Source organism: Typopeltis vanoorti, chromosome 18 (genome assembly GCF_054136105.1).
Source record: "Typopeltis vanoorti isolate ZY-2024b chromosome 18, IOZ_Tvanoo_1.0, whole genome shotgun sequence".
In the NCBI taxonomy this organism is placed as follows: domain Eukaryota; kingdom Metazoa; phylum Arthropoda; class Arachnida; order Uropygi; family Thelyphonidae; genus Typopeltis; species Typopeltis vanoorti.
This window is the reverse complement of record NC_143566.1, coordinates 108,508,875-108,525,612: the sequence shown is the minus strand read 5'-3', so window position 1 is coordinate 108,525,612 and position 16,738 is coordinate 108,508,875. Positions and strand designations below refer to the sequence as shown.

Here is a 16,738-nt window from a genome sequence, read left to right as displayed (position 1 = left end):
CAAATTGAGCACAGAAAAGTAGAAGAAAAAACCATATAAAATATTTTCCAGGATTACAGAATTCAACTCTGCATTTTTTTCTTCTTTTTGCTTTCTTTCCCTTGTTCTCCTCCTGGTTAGCATTCTTGTTTTGTACTGATAGGTGCTTTAAAACTCACAACTAATGCCCATGCTCATTACTGAAATTCAAAGCAAAACTTGGGTGACAGCATGGCTGCCATTATTATAGCTATTACATGTTACAATGGTTTGTCATATAATATAGGAACGCTGCTATATATAAACATAAAATAATACATACACAACATTATTTCTATATAATATTTCTTTGGAAGGCAGTGACACTAATGGTTTTGAAAGCATATAGTGTGAGGTGGAGGTGGGCAAGACAGGATATTTAGTGGGATGTTGCTACAAGGAGCACAGAGGGTGCGGAGCAGGAGATGTTTAGGCAGTTGAGCTTGGCAAATGCAAGAAGAATGATTGTTATGGGATATTTTGACTACAGTAGTATAAGTTGGGAAAAGGAAAATGCATATAATAATAAAGGAATGGAATTTCTGGAATTCTTGAGGGATAGATGTCTTAGGCAACATGTAATAGATTGCACAAGAGGTTCAAGAGTTTTGGATTTGGTCATAGCATCAGAAGAGTTGATAATAACTGAGATGACATCTCTCCCCCCCCACTTTGTTGGAGAGAGTGACCGTGTGGTTCTGACTTGTAAGGCAGTGATTATAATAGTCTTAGATATCAACTTGGGAAAATTCCATGAGGGCAGAATTGGAATGCCGGGATATCATTAGTGCGTGGGAAATTGTGAAGGAATATTTGTTGGCAGCAATAGTAAGCTGTATTCCACGAGTGAAGAAGCAGACACAATTTGGTGTAAAGTGGATGACAAGCAATATCAAACAGGAACTGGGTGAAAAAGAGATTATGTAAGAGATATAAGGAGAGGGGTGGAGAGCAGAATATAAGACTCAGGCCAGGAGAGTGACTAATATGATAAGGAATATAAGAAGAGACTGGCACTAAGATCCAAAGATAATCCTAGGGAATTTTTCAGCTATTTGGTCAGTAGAAGGAGAAATGATTGTGGAAGAATGACATTGTGGGATAAAAATGGGAATAGAGTGACTGATGCAAAGGACATAGTGGAGTTCATTGAACACTTTATTGGAATATTTCATCCTGGAGAAGTAAGTTTTAATATTAGAGGGATAGGGCAGGTTCGAGGTTTAGAGGTGCAAGAGGAGAGTGTTCTAAATACTGAGTACCCTGGATGTCAATAAAGCTTTGGGACTGGATAGTATTTCACCACAGGTTTTGAGAGAATGTGCTAAAGAACTGACAGCTCCATTAACCTGTCTTTTCCATGAAAGTTTGGCTACGAGAGAGGTACCCAAGGAATGGAAGGAAGGTAAGATAGTGCCATTGCATAAGGGTGGTAGCAGACTGGAAGTATCTAATTATAGGCCAGTTTGTGTTTTATCAGATAATGTGGCCATATACAGCATTGGGCAGATGAGGGTAATGTTATCTGTGAGAGTCAACATGGATTTGTTAAGGGGCACTCTTGCTTTAGTAATATGATTGCCTTTTATAATAAAGTGACAAGAGCAGTTGATGAGGGAAAGGCATATACTGCCAGTCCTGAGCCCTGTGGGTTTCCACAGGGCTCAGGACTGGGACTTGTATCGTTTTGTTTAACCTTTATATCAATGATATTGTCATTGGATTGCAGGGGGATATTCAGTTGTTTGCTGATTGATAGCTTGGAAGGGTTATTGGTAATAGTGCAGATGCAGCAGCCCTGCAAGAGGATTTGAATAAACTAGACAGATGGGCGAATGAATGGGATGTCAATTTAATGCAGCAAAATGAAAAATCTTGATGTTTGGGATATATCGATGGGAGGCTGCATACTCGATTGAAGGAGCTGTACTGGAGGAAGTAGGGAGAGGTGAGACCTGAGAGTGATGGTTGATAGAAAACTGAAATTCAGGGGAAATATTGCAAAGGTGGTGAAGGTAACCCAGAGGATTGCTGCAATACAACACTAACCTGCAGAGATAAAATAGTTATCATTCCATTGTATAAGACCCTGATTAGACCACAATTAGACTATTGTTCTCAAATTTGGTCCCCAGGATTTGAAGGGGATAAATTAACTGTGGAAAGGGTACAGAGGTGGATAACAAAGATGGTTTCAGGACTGTACAATGTTAGTTATGAGGATTGGCTGGGGGAATGTGGACTGCAGAGTTTGGTAGATAGAAGTATGATTAGATAGGTGATATGATTGAGACTTTTAAACTGTTGAGAGGTAGTTGTAGGGTTAATACTGGGGAGAGCTCCCACTTGTGGAACAGTGGGAAGGAGCGATGACAAGGGGCCATCCCCCAGAAGTTGCAAAAGGAAGCTGTGAGCAAGAGGGTGAGGAGTGGTTTCTTTGCATGGAGGGTGGTTGAACCGTGGAATGCATTGCCTGATAGAGTGGTGAGAGCTAGAACGGTCAAGGAGTGGTATGATAGACTTTGTGTTTCCTAGGAAGGACCTCCCATGATGAGTCTTTTGACTCCATGGAGGCCTGAATAATAATAATAATAACTCTGGATTAGAGATAGTTGATGGAAGTTTTTTCACTTGGCTATGCTACCAATTACATATTTGGTTTAATCCTTTATCCAAGTGTAAGCAAACAAAGTTTGCGCCTGAAATATTTTAAGGACTGGGGCGACTTGTGATAAAGTGGTATAAGTTCTGATTACTTGCCTTAGTATCTCCCATAATGCAAAGCACATGTGCGCAAAGAAGAGAAGGGCCACTACCCAGACCGGTTTCGACCTTTATTGAGGTCTCATCAGTGGGAGCTAGACCCACAGGTGGTGATACTATACCAAATATGTAATTATGGATTAAATATGGATCAAATATGGATTAAACCAAATATGTAATTAATAATAATAACTTCTTAAGGATTTTAAAGTAAATATGTTGACTCTTTAAATGTTTCAGTTCTCTTTGTTTTACCTCCACTTAACACGTTCGCTGCCAACTACGAGTATACTTGTATGACGCTTACCGCCAGCAACGAGATTACTGTACTGACCTTGAAGAAGTGAAAATGCTTGGCTTGTGGAGCTAGCATCAAAACTGTGTATTCTCATAGATGGTATATGCTGTGCACAAGCCAAGTATGAGTATACTCGTATGACGCTTACCGCCGGCAACGAGATTATCGTGCTGACCTTGAAGAAGTGAAATTGCTCGCCGTACGGGAACAGACTATGCCAAAGTAGCGTGGCAGCGAACGTGTTAATCACATGGTAGCTTTGTTAATACTATAGTGTACAACTGTATTAATGTGAATAAATAAGTTTTTAAAAAAATGTATTACATAACAAAACTTAACCTCTTTATGAAATTTACAGTCAGTAATACTGTAAAAATGAACATAATAAATAAAATGATTATGTAAAATTTTACAGCACAAATCATACTGTCTGTTTGACATCATTTATTAGCTGAATTTATTTATTTTTTTTTCTGAGTAGCATCAATAAATTTTAGGGAGCTTTTTGGTTCACCATCCCTATGTTAAAACAGTATTCTAAGTTTGATCAGATTTGGAATTTATACTTAGTTGCTGAGTAAAAATGAACATAGAGGTTTTTGGAGGCTAAGGAAGCTATGAATGGAATATGATTATTCCACAAAAGGTTAGCAGTAAATGTCAGTCCAACAAGAGAGATTTCATCTTGTCTGGTTCACTGGGTTTTATAAAAGTCAAAGGAGAGTAAACTGAGATTTATTTATGATGAGAAAGATGACAGGACTGTTTTTTTTTTTTTTTTTGTTAGCACTGAAGATGATTAAGTTGTCCTCATTATATTGAAGTTTGGAGATTAGTTATTCACAGGTCAAGGTATTCATTGCAGAACATCTCAAAGCATGTCAAATGATTAGCGCAAATAGAATATTTTCTTATCAGCAATCTCTGCATAGAGATTGAGATCACCAAGTGAAAGTAATTTATATATAGGAGAAAGAGGTAGGCAATGAAACAGAATTGTGGAATTCTTGCATAATAATTAAATCAGTGATCAGTAGAAAAAAACAACAGTGATAACTGCTCTAACTAGAAAGACTGTGGTGAAAGAAGGATGTGAAACTTTCTTACACTGACCTGATTTAAGCAGAAATATTTGTCTACAATCGCCTCCATTCTGTTAAGGATTTTAGAGTAGACCCTCTTATGTGCAGATTCTGAAATAATCAATGATGTGTTGGTTCTGAAATTTTGGTCTGTAATGGGAATATGTAAAATTAGCAGTCTTGACTATTAATTAGTGAAGTAATGCTAGATTGTGACTGTCATCAAAGACAGCTGCATGCTTAGCCTTTGCTGATGCTTTACATGGGGGACAGTAGTGTACTGCTTTTTTCATAACTTAGTTTGTGGATTTGTCATATTTATTTTCCAATTAATGATGCTTAATGGATGAATGGATAATCTCATAAATTATGTTGATGTGTAAAATTTAATACTGTGAGAGAAATTATCATAATGAAGCAGCATCAAAGTGGAACACAGACATTGCTGGATTCCTTCTTATATATATAATTTGGAAGTACTGGACAGTTGACATCAGAACTGAACTACCTATCCTTCCCCTCTCTCCATTAACATATTCATAAGATCACCTGCAGTATATACACTTTTTTTATTGAACAGATTTAAATAGTATAATTTCTTATGTACTCTAGTATTAGTATATCTAAATTCTTACTTTTCCAGCTTTCAAACTAGCTGTACTTCAGTTGTGCATGAAATAGGCCTCAATACGTAGACCAAAATTTTTTTGGATCAATGATTATATTTATGTACACATCTCACATTCATGTAACATGCACACAGAAATATTTTATAGCTGATATAAAAAAGTACTACCATATTGTCTTATTCATTAAATTATTACTTAGATGTGTGTGTGTGTGTCGGAAAAATGTAGGCATCCGAATTAATTGCATTGGATTTTCCAATAATTCATTTACTTTTATGATTTATTTTGATTTATTGATTTATTATGATTTATTTATCTTATTTTGCAAATTCTTTTTCAGAAATTTATTTTTTTATTTTTCATTTTTTACTTTTAAGGTATGGGATTTAGGAGAAGATAATCAGTGGCGATGTACAGCAAGTTGGAAAGTAAGCAGATGATATTGTTTGAAGTAATTTTGAAATTGCATTAGAGTGATGTGTTATTATTATTATTATTATTAGCCAGTAGCTTCCTTTTTTTAGCCTGCTATTTGATGAAGGAATGACTATATGCACATATATGCAAGTCACAGTTGTCTTTCAAGTGTATTTCTATTCCTTGGTTTATTTACAAAATAAATAAACCAAGGAATAGAAATTCACATTGCATCCTGCTAAAAATTATAAAATGAATTGTATATCAGTTGTCATGGCATGAACAGTTATCATGACTTAAACAAAACTATTCAGAATCACACTTTCAAACTGTGTCACATAGAAGCATCTTGATATCAAAAGGTGATAGCTCATACCATAATATCTCTCACTTATTAAAGACCTGAAGCAGCTTGAAAAATTCTCATGTTTTGGTCTATAGAACAGGATTTCCAGATAATTTATGCTTATATGGGTAGTTTTCAGTTGAGACCACATTATGATGTAAATAAAGAGTTATGTTCTAAAATCTCAAGATTCCTACATCCACCAAAACCTCCACATCACTCCATGAAAAAACCAGGCCTTTATGAAATTCATTGCTCTTGTGGCATTTGTTAACAGGAAGGTTGGAAAAGATCTGCATGTCTAAACATGTAAAAGATGTCAAAAAAAAGAAGAGAACATAAATCATGCCTGGCATTCAACACAACTACTACAAGCCATCAAGTAATTTGGCAACAAAAAAATGTCATATATTGATGGTAACTTTTTCACAAGAAAATTTAAAGAAGCCTCATAAATGATTAGGATCCCTACACAATAGCAATAAAAATCAAGGCTCAGTTTTACACAGAGTATGGTCTGCTTTCATCAAAAATTTAACTGCCATGGACCTAGGATATAACACGTGTGATACCACAGGACGTGATAACAACGACTAGCAATGTTCCAACATATATGCATACAGTAACAAATTTACAGTTTGTATTCTGGTTTATCAATTATATGTAACAGTTGTGAAATTATCAAAATGTCTAATATGTGTAATTAATTGTTAATAGGCTTTTGTTGTGCAAGTCTTTTCTGCACCAGTACCCCTGATGATGACTTATGAAACTTGTCAGGTTTTAATTGTTTATTTTTATTAAACTTTATTTACATCATAATGTGGTCTCAGTAACGAAAACTATCCACAGAACTGTTAAACCACAGAAATTTACGTTTGCAATTTTATGCTTCGTCTCAGATGGGATTGGCATTAAAAGTAATCTTAAATAAATTCAAGAAAAAAAAAAGGGAAGTTAGTGAATCCTTTCTTTTAGTGTTGCACTGTGATCAGCATTCATTTAGAAATTATGGACTTTACAACTGTGTTATAAATAATTATTTTAATTTCCTGATGTTTCGACCTTCATATGAAGGTCATCATCTGGAGTATATACAAGGACAAGCTGAGTTACATCTCACACAGTAAACTAAAGAAACAATGATTTGATCACGGGTTATTCTACTGGCAAGACCTCTAGTGGGAAAAAAAAATACAGATAAAATTACAAATTAATTAATTATTTAGAAACTACATCAAAGCTAAATTCTATTTAAGATAACATGAGAGAAACATTCTTTCTTATAGATAGTTTTCTTACAGTAACAATGATGTCCTATTTTTAACATTACAATTGTTATATTACATTTAGGATTCTGGATTATATACAGTCCTGTTTATAGTTAGCTCTTAGGGAGAACGGTTCTGTGGGTAGAATATGTGCCTTCCATATACTTGGGATTTTTAGACCATCATTGTTGTTCAGATTGGGGTGGCTGATAAGAATCTCACAGGCTTCCTTAAATTTGCGTTCATACCATGTTTTGATGTGATGACAACTGGTGCTTTTCCAGTCAATTCTATGTAAAGTGTTCAGGGAATGATCAGAAAGGCCAGCTTCACCATAGTTATTATATTTAATGTGTCGTTTATGTTCCTTTGTCTAAAAGGAATTGTGCTTCCTGTTTCCCCTATATATGGTAGATTACAGGTGCAATAATTACAGTATACTCCAGGGTGGACCAGGAGAGGGAGTGGGTCTTTGGATGAGTTGAGTAAGCTTCTTAATTTTTCAGGGGGTTTAAAGGTGGCTTTGAGGTTGTATTTCTGTAGTATTCTGTTTATTTTATCTGATGTCCCTTTAATGTAAGGAATAGTTATAGTTTTATTGCAATCTAGTTTATCTTTGTTTTTTTATTGAGGTCTTGTAGAGAATTTTGTTAATAGTGTTTTGGCTGTAACCATTTTTTAGAAAAGTATTGCTGATAACTTTAAATTCGTCTTTCAGTGCCTGTTCACTGGAGCAGATCTTCAGAGCCCTGTTTTTTTAGGGTATTAATGACACCTAGTTTTTTTTTTTTGGGTGGTGGTGGTAGGAGTTTATGTGTATAAATTGGCCAGTATGTGTCAGTTTCTATAACTATCTATAAGAAAGAATGTTTCTCTCATATTATCTTAAATAGAATTTAGCTTTGATGTAGTTGCTAAATAATAATTAATTTGTAATTTTATCTGTATTTTTTTTTTTTTTTCACTAGAGGTCTTGCCAGTAGAATAACCGGTGATCAAATCATTGTTTCTTTACATATTTGTATATACTCCAGATGATGACCTTAATATGAAGGCCGAAACATCTGGAAATTAAAATAGTTATTTATAACAGGGTTGTAAAGTCCATAATTTCTAAAATGGAAGTTAATGAAAAGAAACTTTTGTACATTTGGTTTTGCACTTAATTTGTAATTGCTTTACTTGTTTAATGTAAACCTAAACTTAGTCTTGTTTGTAAACAGAGTTATGATACCATTACTTTAAAAATCATTGCTCTTATGTTCTGCATTATATGCACATGAACATACACACATGTAGCCAGCTGTTTTTGCTAATCATGCTACTCATCATCTCTATTAAGGCAGAGTAAAGTATATTGCTTATTTTTCTGTTGTCTAACATCTCCAGCCAGTCATGTTTACTGATGGAAAGCAACCTAGAGGAAGACTGCAGCAGTGCTGGAGGATAACATTCAAATGATTGAGCTGAGGTAGGAATCTAGGACTGCAGTGAAAGCTCAAGACAGAAAGGAAGTAATTGGTACTTGCAGCAAAGAACCATCCAGGTTCAGCAAGTTAAAGAAAATCTTGAAAAAAGGGATTCCAATTTAGAGATGTTATTTATTTATTTATTTATTTATTTATTTATTTGAGTGTAAGCATTCTGATTTCCTCCGTTAACAGAAAAGAGTATAAACATCTGTAAATTAGAACCCTTTCTTCAAAAGACAAATAATGCATATTTCTGTATACGAAATTTGCATCTGTTTAGCCAGGGTTGGATAATTGATCAAGTATTGACACCTCTAGAATTTTAGTGAATTTGTTGAACAGTTTTTGTTTTTTTGTAGTATTTTTTGTAAGCACACACACATAGAGAGAAAAAGAGAGAGAGATTATTACTTATGAATAATAACTGCTCTCTTTGTATATCAGCAGATCTTTGAATATGCTAACAGTTTTTTTTGTTTTTTTTTTAGACACACAGTGGGTCTGTATGGAAGGTCACCTGGGCACATCCAGAATTTGGTCAGGTATTAGCAACCTGTTCATTTGACAGAACTGCAGCTGTTTGGGAAGAACTAGGTTAGAACTTAATCTATTTTGAAAGAGAGAGAGAAACCTAAAATAATTATATTGGCATTGTGTTTCAGATAAAAAAAAAAAAGAGTTAATTACAAATGAATTAATTATAACTACTAAAAATGTACTACTTTGATATGGATGCTTAGATATTGTTCATCACTCATATTGTATAGAGGAGGAAACCTATTCCTAAATGTGTTTCCACTTCTAAACAGCTTGAGCATTAAGAAATTTCTTTACAAAAGTATTGTGAAAAATATTATAAAGATGAAAACAGTTTTAGGATGTTAGTCTGAATTCTTCTTTTTTTTTTTTTTGTTTGTTTTTTGTTTAATTCTTTACTGTACTAGTAAAGAATTAAACAAAATTAACCTGCAACCAAGTACAGGTTAAATTTGCAAACAATTCATCAAACATTTTAAGGCTTATATTTTACAATAGAATGTTTCAAATTTGATCAGAGGATACTCAGATTAATAGGTTTTTTTTATTTATTTAATTTTTTATGTGGCTCCCATATTTATTTGTAAAGCTACAGTGCATTTGTACCATGGGTTGGTAAGGTTTTTTTTTTTTTTCTGTTTATTGATTTTATATATTTTTTGCATTTGTATTCATTTTTTACCTGGCTGGAAATCCTACTCTAGTGACTGAACATGGAACATTTTCAAGCCACTTCAGGCCTCCAATAAGTGGGATAGTGGTCTTTACACTGGGTGTAAGACCACTACCCCACTTCATCTACCACCTAAACCATCTGTTCATCTAATTATGGTAATTTTTTATGACTAGGGTATTAATTGCCTGCCTAGTTGTGGCATTAAAAAAAATATGATTAAAATAAAGCTACAAAAGAGCAAGAAATAATTTTGGTCATTTTTTTATCAAAGAAGATAAAAGAAGAAGAAGAAATGCTTTTTCAGATTTTGTTTGTAAAAATTATACTAATATATCTGATTTTTTTTCCCCACAGTTTACAAAAGAAATTGTACATACAAAAAGTTAATGAAACTTATCAAATGTCAAAATATTAACATGTCTAAATGTATTGTACTACATTATTGCTGGGCATGTTGACTGAGTGGGCTTCTGTGGCATAGATGTTTGTTTAGGTAAGTGTTCCCTCTAATCTGCATACATGCACAGTCACAGTGGCTGTTGCATGTTCATGCACAAAACAGCCTTCCACCTTGTCAAAAATGATGCACTAACAAATTTTGTTATCATAATCTTGAAAACAGCAAAGGAAACTCTAAGGAAACTGGAAAAACAGAAAGATCTCCCTGACCACCAAATCTATGCTGGTCAACAGCCTTGTATTTCCAATTGTCCTGTATGGTTCAGAGTCATGGACACTAAATAAAACGGATAAAGAAAGACTCAACTCCTTTGAGATGTGGTGTTGGAGAAGGATGCTGAGGATTTCATGGTGGAAAAAAGAACTAATACTAGCATTATTTTACAACTGAACATCAATAAATGACTACGTGATATTGCTGATAGGAGAATACTTTAGTACTTTGGCACACATCTTGAGAATGAATGAATGATAAGCTGGAGAAGATGATGATGCAGGGCAAGGTAGAAGGAAATAGAAAAAGAGGATGCCCATGGTCAAGATGGCTGGATCAAATCCCAAAAATATCGGGTCTTTCACTGGAGAAAACTTCAGCTGCCACAACAGAAAGAAGATAGTGGAACATTGTTAACAAAGTCATGAGTCCTCAGACATAAGGAGACGAAGAAGAAGTATTAATGTATCAGTAACATATGCTTTTTAAATTTTAATCAAGTGTAACCCTACCAATATGCCAAAGCATGCAGTACAAGGAACAATGCAAAATCATCACAGTGACATTAAGAAACTTATAGCTACAGGAAGTTTGAAGTTATCATTGCTAAATGAATTAGTTGAAATTGGGATTAAGTAATCTGGAAGTACCCCCAGGTCAACTCAGTTGCTGCTCAGAAAACATCATGAATTGCACTTTTGTTACCTATCTTAGAGGGAATGTTGTTTTAGGTGATAGTTAATTTTCATTGCTTGGTATGAGACTGTCACCTTTTTTTTTTAGAAATAAAGGGACTTGAAAAGTACTATTTTTAGACTATAGTGCAATTAGAAGAATGATGGTATATTGCGTCTTTCGATTGGAAAAGGCCTAAATTCAATTCTCATCGTGATGAGAGGAATCTTTAAATGGTTTTCAATTGAAGGTGAGTTAGCCAATCTCATACATAGGTAGCAAGGTTTTTCTCCTGGAAACTCAGGTTTTAAATCCCGCATGCAGACAAATTGGCCTTGAGGACACGCAATTTACAGACAAAAAATACTGGTGGTGACCAGTAGATGGCATTGGTGTAGATGATGATGGCAGTGCCGATTCACTGTAGATGGCAAATTAAGTGGCGGAGACAGGGAGTTGTATAGTAGGTGCCTTCCCTTGATAAATCTGGACTCCCTGGAGGTGTCAGGTAATAATAGTAATGCAACATCATACTAGAATAATAACAAAAAAAATCATCATCGTCATCAAATTCCTGATATATACAATACTCTCAAGGGGTGTACAGGATACGATAGTACTACATGAAAATTTTACATCATTACTAACTTCCTATCTACAATTTTCCTCCAACTCAGTCTTTTACCTGTCAAGGCTCCAACATTATCAAATCTTATATTTCTATCTTCTAAGGCACCTTTTTACTGTATCAATCCACCTATATCTTGGTCTTCTTCTGAGTCTTTTTTCTGCCAACCTGGCAGAGAACACTTGTTTTGTTAATCATTCCTCTCCCATTCTGTTTAAGCGACCATACCACCTGAGATTAGTTCTGCTAATGCATTCCTGGATGCTGACAATGTCAAGTTCTTTCATAATATCCTCGTTTTTAATATGATATTGCCATTCATGCCATCTGTTCATGTCCATAATCTTTCTCAGGACTCATAACTGCAGTCTCTGGTCTTTGGTCAAGTGTTTTACTTCTGACTCAGCTCTCGGATTAATATTTAAAATTGGTTTGAACACTGTCTTGTATATAGCTAATTTAGTGTTTTTTGACTAATTTCTCTCTTATTCCATGTAAATTTATTGAGTTGACTTCCTACCATACCAGCCTTGTCATCTATTTCCATATTTAATTTACCATCTTCACTAAAAATCATGCCTAAGTAGCTGAAATGTTTCACTTGTTCTATAGGTTCTCCATTCATGATGCAGTTGATATTTTCAATGCTTCTGCCTATTTTCATTGTCTTTGTCTTGTTATTGCTGATCTTCATACCATATCTATTACAGCAGTTATTCAATTTAGTCAGGGAATCTTGCAGACTTGTAGCAAATTTATTTAGAAGTATAACATCATCTGCATAAAGCAAATAACTAAGCTATTTGCATCTCCAATTTTGATATCAGGTCTTCTCCTCTCAGTTATGTGCTTTGACCCTTAAGCATAAAAAACATAGCAATGACTTGACTTTTTTCTTTCACAAATTTTTGGCACTTATGTTTTTACTACATCAGTGCATCTATTTTTAATCTTCCAGGAATGAGAAATGACCTTTTTTTTTTTTTTTTTTTTTTTTTTTTTTTTTTTTTTTTTTGAAATTACTTGATTGATTTGCTGAGAGCCATTCTCTTGTATAAATATCAGTCTCAGATAGATGTTAACTCGACTGCTGTCTAGTTACTATTTTTATAGCTTATACTTTTTCTCTAAGTGTGACACACTGCAGTATTGCAGCCCAACTCATTGCAATTTACTTGCGTAATATGTAAATATTATTGCATAGCTTTCATCTCTGGGGTTTGTTTCATGTAAGTGATTAAAGCATTGAAGGCTAGTCAAATTATATTATGGGCACATGTTAAAATGTATCACAATACTAATGAGGATAATGTTGAATCAAGTATACCCACAAAGTCATCTCGCTGATGTTTGTGCACTGACAGATATCAGGGTTATTGATGCTCTCTCAATTACATTTAATTAGAGAGAGCAGTTCATTAATGACTGCTTAGTTTGGTTTTCCCAAAATAGAATTAATATAAAATTAATAACAAGCAGCATAGTATTTCTTGAAAAATTTCATTTAAATGTTAGTAGCTAAATGATAGAGATATTCCTTGGATAAAGAGTTATTGTTTACACTCACCAACAAAATCTAAATTGCATATAAAAAATGTAATTCAGAATTATTCATTACAAATACAAGACATAGAATATAGCTATGCCTGAATGCACATGATTAATAAAAGTAAAATTACTAGTGGGTGAGGGATGGAGCCATCCTGCTTCTCAAACCATAGGCTAGGTTAAATTACTAATATAAACTTTTTAATTTATGTTAAAAGAGTAATTAAAAAGGCATACCTGGTTGTATATTTGTAGATGGTAGGGATGACAATATTCAGAGCCAAACTTGATTAAGCTGAAACATACAGTAAGAGAAAGATGTTGAAGATAAAGCTGACCGTGTGAACTTAGTCATTCATTAGTCGGAGATATGAAACATAAATATACCCTCTATCCATAAAGAAACTGAACGTGTAAAATAGAAGAAACTAGTGGCACCACCTGTTGTATTTTTTTTGTTGTTGTTGTCGAAAGCAGCAACCTTCTTTAATGTTGTGTCAACTGTTTATGACATTTGTTTCATTAGAAGCTGAGTTATATGCCAAGAGTGACAGCTTGTTTTGACGAACGGTCAGAAAATGAGTTTCAAACAGAGAGCTGCGATTGACTTTTGCGTTAAACTTGGTAAACGTTTTACCGAAACACATCAAATGCTTCAAAAAGCATATGGTGATGAATCCTTATCCTGTACTCAAGTTTACAAGTGATTTAAGCGATTTCAAAGTGGTATTAAGACGCTTAAGGATGACGAAAAGCCAGGCTGTCCAAAAATTGGACTGAGCAAAGTTAACATCCAAAAAGTGCATGATTTCATCAAAGAAAACCCGCAATTGTCCGTGAGATTGATTGAAAATGAATTGGGGATTCAAAAATCAACTGTGCACAACATTTTGACCAAGAGTTTGGGCCTTCGTAAATTGAATTCGCGATTTGTTCCCCACAAGTTGACCGACGACCAAAAAATGTATCAAATTGAACACTGCAAGGACCTCATTAAAATCGCTTGTAAGGACTCAAACTCCCTTAAAAACGATCGTTACTGGTGACAAAACATGGTGTTTTGAGTATGAGCGTGAAACAAAGCACCAGAGTGCTGAGTGGAGACCACCAAAAGAGGGGCATCCGAAAAAAAGTCACGCAGAAGTCAAAAGTAAAGACAATGTGGATTTGTTTTTCTACGATTCCAAGAGCATCCACAAAGAATTCATTCCGCCTGGCCAAACAGTCAATGGTGAGTTTTATCTCAAAGTTTTGAAGCGATTGGTAGCGAGAATTCGTCACATACGGCATGAATATCGTGATGCAGGCAGCTGGTCAATTTTGCATGATATAATGCACCATCTCATCGTTCGAACATTGTGAGACAGTTTTTGAGCAAAAACCACATTTGTGTGTTGGATCACTCGCCGTATTCACCTGATTTAGCACCCTGTGATTTCTTTTTCTTCCCCCAACTTCATTTGCCGATGAAAGGAAAGTGATACGACGTCATTGAAAACATAGCTGCAGTAACCATGACCCTCAACAGTATCCCAAAAACCAATATAAAAAACTCATTTAACGAATTAATTGACCATGTCAAACGCTTTATTGAAGCTGAGGGAGAGTATATTGATTGAAATAAATTATTTGAATAATTATAATTGGCCTGTGTTTTATTTTGTATCAAAAGTTCAGTTTCTTTTTGGACAGAGGGTGTATAATCAGTAAACAAGAACATTCATAATCAGATGGGCTATAGATTTTGAAAGATTAAGAATCAAAAATATAAGAACTAAAATTTTGAAAACTAAAAATTAAAAACCAGAAAGGAACAAAAAGTTAGTCAAGTGCATACAGAACCAGCAACATGATGGTGTGTTGGGTTTATAGGAATCGACATTAGATGATAAACAGCAAATTACTGAATTATGAGCATACCATGTGATTTAAGATGATATATTACCATGAGAGTGGTTGGTTCGAGAGTTTAAACGTGGAGTTTGGGATGATGAAGTTTAATGGGGAGTAATTTATTTTATTTAATTGGCTACAGGGGATGAGATTAGATAGTCTTTTTGTGTTTATAGCACCCTAATTGGGCCTTAGCACTAGATTCGGAGTATTGTCATTTGGTTTTGTTTTCTTGGAAATCACTGATGCCAACTTTTTCAATTTCAGGGCATGTTTAGATTGCATCACATGTGATGATATTTCAGTAGTGGGATTTTTGTTGATATTATTATTATATGGACGCCTTCATGGAGTCTTAAGAAAAAGCCCTGTAAGATGGCGCGCTTCGTCTTTTATTCACCCTCTTCGGGCGCCCTCTATTCGATGTGGTTTTCACCCATGAACCCCATCGTTCATGCCCCTTGGGTGATCCTACACTCTCCCTAATCTGTTAGGTTACATTATTCCAGGTAGCCGTTCTGACATCATTTTCCACCTAGGTATAGCCTCCATCGCTACGCTCGACTTGTATAGATTATACGCGATTATTCCGGATTACTGCTTATCATTTTTCTCAGAATTTTGTAATGTACTAGATAGCTTAATGGGAATTACAAATAACTTAACAATTCCCTTACACAATTCTTACTATTTTGACACAAAATTCTCTGCTTCTCATTTCAGTTATGCAGGAATAACTCTCACTATATGACACACATGGACCACACATTATTACATAACATAAAATAATATTCATAATTATTAGCTGATGTGCAGATATCTCCTTAATTAGTAGTATTTATCATGTTAAATCCTGAATAAAAAATTTACTTGTAAAGCTCTCCATTCAGGATCTAACACCACGGCTTCCTCATCCCCAAGAAACCCAGGGGACCAGACTTAAGCAACAGTAATTAATCCAGATGTGGATATCAAGGCCTTATGAAGCGGAATGACAACTTTCTTTTCTCTACTTGTTGATTTGTTCTTCAATAGCCAAGTAATCTTATGGGCTACTTTAGCAATATGTCCTCTAAACTTGTGAACTCTCTGTCTACCACCACCCCTAAGTCTTAGCTTCATCTGTTTCCTGGAGTACAATGCCATCAATGTGATACATGGCTTGTAATTTATTTATCCCAAAATGCATAACTTTACATTTCTCGATATTAAACTGACACCTATTAACTTTTGCTCATGCTGATAGCCTATTTGCAAGCTCTCCACATTGCCTTGATTAACTATTACTCTACCTAATTTTGCATCATCAGCAAACAACTGAATACAGGCAGCCCTGGGTTTACGCCGATTCACAATAACGCGGGATGCCTGCACATGATTTTTTTTCTGTAGTTTGGTCTGACTGAGAAACGACGCTAGCAGTTTACTGTTTTTTTACTGTTTGAGTGGAGTGCTTTTTTTACTTTTTACTGTTTACCGAGCTACTGCGACGTATATGTATCAAACCTAGTTTTACTGTTGAATCTACCTAATTGTTCTATTTAATTTTTTTTTTACGTACATACTATTTAAATTGATAAAATACATATTACATACCATGTCTGATAAAAGAAGTGCAGAAAAGTTAGCAGAACTTGGTGTTAAGGAGGAGAGGATGGGCAGACACGTGCTAATGTCTGTAGAAGTATGAACTTGCCTCCATCAACTGTAACTACAATTATGAAAAATGCAGATAGAATAAAACAGTCTGCTCAACAATCTGTGGCAGTACTAAATGCAAAACATGTAAGTTATAGCAGGGGTAAACTTCAT

The 16,738-nt window shown here is 34.7% G+C and overlaps 1 protein-coding gene across 2 annotated transcripts in view; it reads left to right on the top strand.

Moving 5' to 3' along the window:
- Nup44A (nuclear pore complex protein Nup44A) overlaps positions 1 to 16,738 on the top strand; it is a 114,014-nt gene that overhangs the window by 13,917 nt on the left and 83,359 nt on the right. For both annotated transcript variants that reach the window (XM_090408060.1, XM_090408061.1), the window contains exons 3-4: positions 5,168 to 5,218; positions 8,785 to 8,890. In XM_090408060.1, the coding sequence (XP_090264186.1) occupies positions 5,168 to 5,218; positions 8,785 to 8,890 (157 nt within the window). The remainder of the gene's footprint in view (positions 1 to 5,167; positions 5,219 to 8,784; positions 8,891 to 16,738) is intronic.